Consider the following 8,651-nt stretch of genomic DNA (forward strand, 5'->3'; position numbering starts at 1 on the left):
AGCTGGCAAAGGCAGACTGATGAACAAGTGTTGACAGCCTCTGACCTGCAGTCAAATCTCCCTTTTACTTTTAGTGGGCCTATATTTTTAATTTACAGTAAATCCCAGGGCTGACTTTTAACAACAGCATTTAAGATCCTCATGGAAAATAAACTTGTGATACAGCAAGCCAAACATCCAATGTAAAATGAATGCACCACAGAGAACATATTGAAAGAAAAATCCTAAATACCCACAGACACTGCAATCAATTTACATAAGTCAGAGCTTTTCGAACCATGTTAATTATGGGTTGACTACTGTCTTCTTGATAGGAATAACGTATACTGTTGCTACTGTTACCTGAATGGCCAGTCCTAGCCTACCGTAGGCCAACTCTCATGTCAGTTTGGGGAAGAACTTATCTTCTTCACACAGAGGGGGCGGTTGGGGCGGGGACGGATTTCTGAGTCATAAAGTTATGAGCGCAAGACAAAAATACACAGACGTCAAGAAACGAGGTGAGCCAAACAACATGAATTCAACAATAATTTGTGGCTACTGTTTTGCTGTAGCTAGTTAGTTAAAGTATACATTGGACATTTTTAGAAGTTGACCAAGTTTGTCGAAAAGAGTTGGTAGTTCCGTGTTCTGTATTTTTGGGCAAAAAGTTAGCTAGCTAACGTAGCATTGCGTTCAACCAAGCAAGAACAGGTAGGTAGCCTGCTCAGCTAGCTAACTGTTAGCTAACAGCTAGCTAACTGTTAGCTAAGTAACTTAGCGTTCGCTCTCCTTTGAGCAGGAGTAACGTTAGCTAGCTATAATATAAATATGCGCAGCCATGGCTGAAATACCTCAATGTCTAAGTATTGAGGTGTGCACAAATAAAGGATGTCTAGCTAGTAACTTCGCTAGCGTAGTAGTAAGTTCGCTAGCCAGTTAATATAGCAGTTATAAAGCAGGTTGCATTAGCTAGCTAGTTTGCCAGTTGAACCAAGTAGTACATCAGTGTTAGTTTGTCAATAACAAAATCATCTTTACATTGAGTACTGCACAGACACAATTGTCTGTTGATAGACATTTTACAATGTTAGCGACCTTTCGTTTTTTTTCAGCTCAGGACAGGATGCCCCAGGAGGAGATGAAGAAGCCTCTTATACTTGGTGGTGCCAGCCCCAGACACCTCAAAACCACCATTTCCGATCCAGGTACCCCCTTGGTTGGCATCCTGGGCACAGGTGACTTCTCCCGCTCCTTAGCCACCAGGCTGGTAGCCTCTGGGTACCGGGTGGTGGTGGGCAGCCGCAACCCCAAGCGCTGTGCCTCCCTCTTTCCCGAGGAGGCTGAGGTGACCACCCAGCACCAGGCTGCCACCCAGGCCGACCTGGTGTTCGTGGCCCTCTTCCCCGAGCACTACTCCACCCTGGCTGGGCTGAGGGAGCCGCTAGTGGGGAAGACTCTGGTGGATGTTAGTAATGGTACTAAGATCAACAGGGATAAGCAGTCCTATGCGGAGCAGCTGGCCAATATCTTCCCAGAGAGCAATGTGGTGAAGGCCTTCAATGTGATCTCGGCCTGGAGCCTGCAGACGGGGCCAAGGGACGGCAGCAGACAGGTAAAGCCTAAGTCCTCTGCACACACAACAGTGCCAGAGAAGACAGACATACATTACTACTCTGAATTACATTTGGATGTACTGTTTTATAATTTTTTGCTCTAAACCGGACAATGTACACAGTTTATGTAATGTTACATGTTTCACACATTCTCATGTTGCAACCATATTATCACAAGTGTTGGTCATATGGTGTTATTGTAGCTAAACTATGTGATGTAGGCTATTGGTAAAGTATCGTGTCTCTTCAGTTGGGTTCTCCTTGGTGAAGATTCCCTTCCCTGACACTTTTCTGTGACACTCGCCTCTTTACTATCCAGGTGCTGATTTGCAGTGACAGTAGTAGGGCCAAGAGCGCTGTACTCCAGATCTGCCGCAGTCTTGGCTTCATCCCTGTTGACATGGGCCGCCTCTCCTCTGCCCAGGAGATAGAGAACACCCCCCTGTACCTCTTTCCCTCGTGGCGCGTCCCATGTCTCTCCACCCTCGGCCTCTTCTTCTTCTTCTACGCCTACAACTTCCTTCGTGACGTCGTCCACCCGTACGCCACGGCAGAGAAGAGCACATTCTACAAAATTCCGGTGGAGTTGGTAAATGTGACACTCCCCTCGGTGGCCTTGGTGACCCTGGCTCTGGTCTACCTGCCCGGCCTTGTGGCTGCCTTCCTGCAGCTGTCGTGGGGCACCAAGTACAGGCGTTTCCCCAACTGGTTGGATCGCTGGCTGCAGCAGCGGAAGCAGTTGGGCCTCTGTGCCTTCCTCTGCGCAGCGCTGCACGCCGTCTACAGCCTGTGTTTGCCCATGCGCAGGTCTGCTCGCTACAATCTGCTCAACGCTGCCTTCAAACAGGTGAGATAAGCATCAGTAAACTATTTATAAATAGTTTAGCCTACATACTATTAATGAATTAGTATTGAATTATAAATGTATAGTTCTAAAGCATTAAAAACATTACAACTCATCAGCATTTAGAACGTTTTCAATATGGTAAAACATTTGTAATGGCTTATTCATAGTGTAACCACCTGACATCACAGTAAGCAACAATGTGTATTTACTGTGCAGGTGAAAGTAGGCCAGAAAGACTCGTGGGTAGAGGAGGAGGTGTGGAGGATGGAGCTGTATCTGTCTATAGGCATCCTGGCCCTGGGCCTGCTCTCTCTGCTGGCTATCTCCTCACTGCCCACCGTGGGCAACTCGCTCAACTGGAGGGAGTTCAGCTTTGTACAGGTCAGCACATTTGCACGGACACCTTTTCTGTGTACATGAGCAGTAGTTCAATGAAGCAGTCAAAGACTGGCAAAACAAATTAACATTGTAGCCTACTGTAGAAAGACAACCTCTGAGCTGTGTGTGTCAACTCTTCTCCTCGCATGCCGCGGAATTCATAAAGGGAGAACTTTACTATTATGGTTCCATTTTCCAGGGATTTGTACTCCTTTGGAGCGTTTAGAACTTTCCCTTCATATGTATGCTAAGCTGATCCAGTCGGTGCCAGATTAGTCACATGCTGCTAGTCCGTGTGATAAAAGGCCTGGGTTCTGCTTGGCCTGTCAGAATGGCCTGTCTGCCTACAGCCCGAAGCCGCAGTAAAACATTTGAGCATTATTCTCCATCAAGATTACAGTCCTGCAGTCCCTTAAGCTTGCAGCCAGCCAGACAGTGTAGTGAGTTCAGTCCGGCTGATTCGTAGCGCGGACGACAGACGACCATCGCTTTAAGTGAGTTAGGCTGGTATTAGGAACTATTAACTCGCACTGACTCTTAACAGAGCCTTGTATAATTATTGGTAAAATTAGATACATTAAGTATTTTAAGTAATACACATGTATACTGTACAAAAATATAAACGCAACATGCAACAATTTCAAAGATTTTACTGAGTTAGTTCTCATAAGGAAATCAGTCAATTGAAATAAATAAATTAGGCCCTAATCTATGGATTTCACATGACTGGGCAGCAGTGCAACCATGGGTGGGCCTTAGAGGGCGTAGGCCCACCCACTTAGCAGCCAGGCCCACCCACTGGGGAGCCAGGCCCAGCCAATCAGAATGAGTTTTTCTCCACAAAAGGGCTTTATTACAGGCAGATGCACCCCCCTCAGACGATCCCGCAGGTGAAGAAGCCAGATGTGGAGGTTCTGTGCTGGCGTGGTTACACGTGGTCTGCGGTTGTGAGGCCGGTTGGACGTATTGCCAAATTCTTTAAAACGACATTGGAGGCAGCTTATGGTATAGAAATTAAGATTCAATTATCTGGCAACAGCTCTGGTGGACATTCCTGCAGTCAGCATGCCAATTGCACGCTCCCTCAACTTGAGACATCTGTGGCATTGTGTTGTGTGACAAAACTGCTCATTTTAAAGTGGCCTTTTATTGTCCCCAGCACAAGGTGAACCTGTGCAATGATCATGCTGTTTAATCAGCTTCTTGATATGCCACACCTGTCAGGTGGATGGATTATTTTGGCAAAGGAGAAATGCTCACTAACAGGAATGTAAACAAATTTGTGCACAACATTTGAGAGAAATACACTTTTTTGGTGTATGGATATTTTCTGGGAATTTTTATTTCGGCTCAGGACCAACACTTTACATGTTGCGTTTATATTGGGTTATATTGGGTTTTTGTTCTGTGTATATTTAGGGATGAGGATGAAATGGGTGAGTCACGACTGAACCTTCCCACCTGTCAAGGGTAATTATAATTCAGCTGCTCTCTGTAGTGCCCTGTACTGTGCTAATAATTAGAGGGAACACACACACACACGGACACAGACACACACACACATGCTGACTACAGGGGCTCATTAAGGACAAATGTTGAGCTTGTAGGTCATACTGTTCCCTTGGGCCTCTTTACTACACTCGTGCTTCCATGATGAGCTAATATACTGCACATATAATATACCACTCAAATCACCACTTCCTTTCACCTCACTAAGATGTTGAGTTATTAAAAGGTTATGTAGAAGGTTCAAAGGTCAACAATCATCTCCCAGGTGTTCTGTACATCTGGGTAGGCCAACTTCATTTGCATTTAGTCTTTCATTAAAGGGGTTTGATTGGCTATGTATTGGGGGGGGGGTTATAATAATTTCAAGAGTTTGTACGTGTATTTTAACGTTTAATATAATATTCACCCGGAAGTGGCGCTCCTAGTGGCCGGGGACTTTAATGCAGGCAAACTTAACCAGAAGAAAATAACTCTAGACCACCTTTACTCCACACACAGAGATGCATACAAAGCTCTCCCCCGCCCTCCATTTGGCAAATCCGACCATAATTCTATCCTCCTGATTCCTGCTTACAAGCAAAAACTAAAGCGTGAAGTACCAGTGACTTGCTCAATACGGAAGTGTGCAGATTACGCGGATGCTACGCTATAGGACTGTTTTGCTAGCACAGAATGGAATATGTTCTGGGATTCATCCAATGGCGTTGAGGAGTATACCGCCTCAGTCATCGGCTTCATCAATAAGTGCATCGACAACATCATCCCCACAGTGACCGTACGTACATATCCCAACCAGAAGCCATGGATTACAGGCAAATACCGCATCGAGCTAAAGGTTAGAGCTTCCGCTTTCAAGGAGTGTGACACTAATCCGGACGCCTATAAGAAAACTCGCTATGCCCTCAGACGAACCATCAAACAAGCAAAGCATCAATACAGGATTAAGATTGAATCCTACTACACCGGCTCTGACGCTCGTCGGATGTGGCAGGGCTTGAAAACTATTACGGACTACAAAGGGAAACCCAGAAGCGAGCTGCCCAGTGACGCGAGTAACCTGCCTAATTGATTACCGCCCCGTAGCACTCACGTCGGTAGCCATGAAGTGCTTTGAAAGGCTGGTCATGGCTCACATCAACAGCATCCTCCCGGATTCCTTAGACCCACTCCAATTCACATACCGCCCCAACAGATCCACAGATGACGGAATCTCAATCGCACTCCACACTGCCCTTTTCCACCTGGACAAAAGGAACACCTATGTGAGAATGCTGTTCATTGACTACAGCTCAGCGTTCAACAGCATAGTGGCCATGAGCTCATCACTAAGCTAAGGACCCTGGGATTAAACACCTCCCTCTGCAACTGGATCCTGACCGGCCGACCCCAGGTGGTAAGGGTAGGCAACAACATCTCTACCACGCTGATCGTCAACACTGGGGCCCCTCAGGGGTGTGTACTTAGTCCCCTCCTGTACTCCCTATTCACCCACGACTGCGTGGCCAAACACGACTCCAACACCATCATTAAGTTTGCTGACAATACGGTGGTAGGCCTGATCACCGACAACGATGAGACAGCCTATAGGGAGGTCAAAGAACTGTCAGTGTGGTGCCAGGACAACAACCTCTCCCTCAATCTGAGCAAGACAAGGGAGCTGATTGTGGACTACAGAAAAAGGCGGGCCAAACAGGCCCCATTAACATCAACGGGGCTGTAATGGAGCGGGTTGAGAGTTTCAAGTTCCTTGGTGTCCACATCACCAACGATCTATCATGGACCAAACATACGAAGACATTCATGAAGAGGACACGACAAAACCTTCTCCCCCTCAGGAGACTGAAAAGATTTGGCATGGGTCCCCAGATACTCAAAAGGTTCTACAGCTGCACCATCGAGAGCATCCTGACAGGTTGCATTACTGCCTGGTATGGCAACTGCTGGGGATTTGACTGTAAGGTGCTACAGAGGGTAGTGCGTATGGCCTAGTACATCACTGGGGCCAAGCTTCCTGCAATCCAAGACATATATAATAGGCGGTATCAGAGGAAAGCCCATAAAATCATCAGACTCCAGTCACCCAAGTTATAGACTGTTTTCTCTGCTACCGCACGGCAAGCGATAACGGAGCGCCAGGTCTAGGACCAAAAGGCTCCTTAACAGCTTCTACCCCTAAGCCATAAGACTGCTGAACAATTAATCAAATGGCCACCAGACTATTACATTGACCCCCCCCCCCCCCTCCATTTGTTTTGTACACTGCTGCTACTCACTGTTTATTATCTATGCATAGTCACTTCACCCCTACCGACATGTACAAAGTGTGCGGGGGTACAGATGACTCGATAATCTGTACCCCTGTATATAGCCTCGTTATTGTGTTACTTTTTATTATTTTTTACTTTAGTTTATTTGGTAAATATTTTCTTAACTCTATTTCTTGAACTGCACTTTTGGTTTAGGGTTTGTAAGTAAGCATTTCACGGTAAGGTCTACAGTTGTTGTATTCGGCGCATGTGACAAAGTTTGATTTGATTTGAAATTGGCCATCACCATCAGATCTCACGACCTGACATTGTATTGAATAAAAAATATGGATTTCAAACCAAATTAACTTGTAGTGAGTACATCTGAAGCCGGCTATCACCCAGATTCAGTTAAACTCAAGAAAGTTATTAATTATCATGGTCCTCTCTCTTTCTCCCCTCCAGTCCAGACTGGGCTACATGGCCCTGTTGATGGCCACCCTCCACACGCTGACCTACGGCTGGGACCGGGGCTTGGACCCGGAGCAGTATCGCTTCTACCTCCCTCCCACCTTCTTGCTGGTGCTGGCCCTGCCGCTGGCTGTGCTGCTAGGGAGGCTGGTTCTGTCCCTGCCATGTGTGGCTCTCCGGCTGAGTCGTATCAGGAGGGGTTGGGAGAAAAGCCGAGCCATCCGGTTCACACTGCCTGAGGACGAGTGTAACGGGCCATCTCAGGAGGACATCAGTAATGTTTGAGAGAGATGCTTGGTTTAGTCTTACATGCAGGATTAAATGAAGGAAGCATGGAAGACACACACACACACACACACGCAGGCAAGTGGAGATGGGAGAGAAGTACTGACTGTGTAATATTAAGGGATGTAATGTCACCAACAGTAGCCTTATGCATCAAAACCAATTTAGGGATTTCATTGGCCTTTGTTATACTAGTGAACATGCTTCTTGTTTGGTAGACATGTCATCTATAGCACTACCATTTAACTTGGTATATTTATCAAGAGAAATTAACTATGGTTCTATTGCTCACTAAGCCTCCGGCACATGTACAGTGATGCATTTTGGAGATGACTATTGTAGTGCTGCTTTTAATTTGCTGCCACTACTCCCTTTAACTAAACTGGAAACCAGACATTCATTGTCTTTCTACTGGTTTCTTAGCCAGTCAGATACTGGGCATCCAATGCTATCAGGTAAAAAAAAAAAAATTGTACTGTCTCAGGCTTTCACTTCAACGTGAGGGAAGCCTGGGCATCCAACACTGTAGTTGTAGTGCTATTAGATGCCTCAGCTCTGTGCCCTGCTCGTGGCTGAATCTGGCTCAGCTGTCTGATTTGCCTGCCCTGATGCTATGGTCAGTCTGAGCTAAAATGTTGCACCTCACAGCAATGTCATCGGTTGTTCGGTGGTGTCATGCCTGCTTCTGCTGTGTAATCACTTCTTACTGCATCGGCGATGTGTTAAAAAAATAGTCCTTTATATTTTTTGCCTTAGGCTATTGTTGCGTTGTTTTGATGCGTCAATGAATGCACTATAATGTTTATACTTTACATGGTCGGAGTCTTTCAAAGATCAAATGTGTACCAAAGATTGTGAAAATATGTTGCTGCACCAAACCCAATCGAGGATGGCTCATGTTTTGTTTTTGTGTTGAAGTTACACTGTTATAGGTATAATTTAAATATGATGACATTGTATAAAATGTACTAATTTTATTGAACAATCAAACTAACCTGCTGTCATGGTGACTCTATGGTACATGTGAAATTGTAAGAGATATTTTATATTCTGACTGTTACATTTCTTCTGTTAAATGCAATCAATTCCATAGGTTTATCCACAAAATGAAATCAAAGACATGTATATTCTGATAGTGCTTATTGGCAGAATAAACACACTATTTTCCGCAACTTACCTATTCTTTGTTATGCAGAAGTTCATGAATGTATTTCATTGCCACTCACTATCCTTACTGACCTGGAGATCGACTGTGGACACATGCTGTCCTCTTGTGGTAGCTATAGGCTATTGCATTTGTCACCTCCCCATTTTTTTCCC

At 45.5% G+C, this 8,651-nt stretch overlaps 1 protein-coding gene across 2 annotated transcripts; it reads left to right on the forward strand.

The window, feature by feature from the left end:
• Nucleotides 1-385: 385 nt before the first annotated feature.
• On the forward strand, nt 386-8,507 carry LOC139532239 (metalloreductase STEAP3-like). Of its 2 annotated transcripts, none has more exons than XM_071329613.1 (5): nt 386-500; nt 1,095-1,594; nt 1,915-2,442; nt 2,659-2,823; nt 7,041-8,507. In XM_071329613.1, the coding sequence occupies exons 1-5, from the start codon at nt 461-463 to the stop codon at nt 7,329-7,331; spliced, it is 1,524 nt and encodes a 507-aa protein (XP_071185714.1). In that variant the 5' UTR covers nt 386-460; the 3' UTR covers nt 7,332-8,507. The 2 variants fall into 2 exon arrangements, with proteins under 2 accessions (XP_071185714.1, XP_071185715.1); XM_071329614.1 differs by lacking the exon at nt 386-500 and adding an exon at nt 512-693.
• Nucleotides 8,508-8,651: the final 144 nt, after the last annotated feature.

This window comes from Salvelinus alpinus, chromosome 10 (genome assembly GCF_045679555.1).
Source record: "Salvelinus alpinus chromosome 10, SLU_Salpinus.1, whole genome shotgun sequence".
Taxonomy (NCBI): Eukaryota; Metazoa; Chordata; class Actinopteri; order Salmoniformes; family Salmonidae; genus Salvelinus; species Salvelinus alpinus.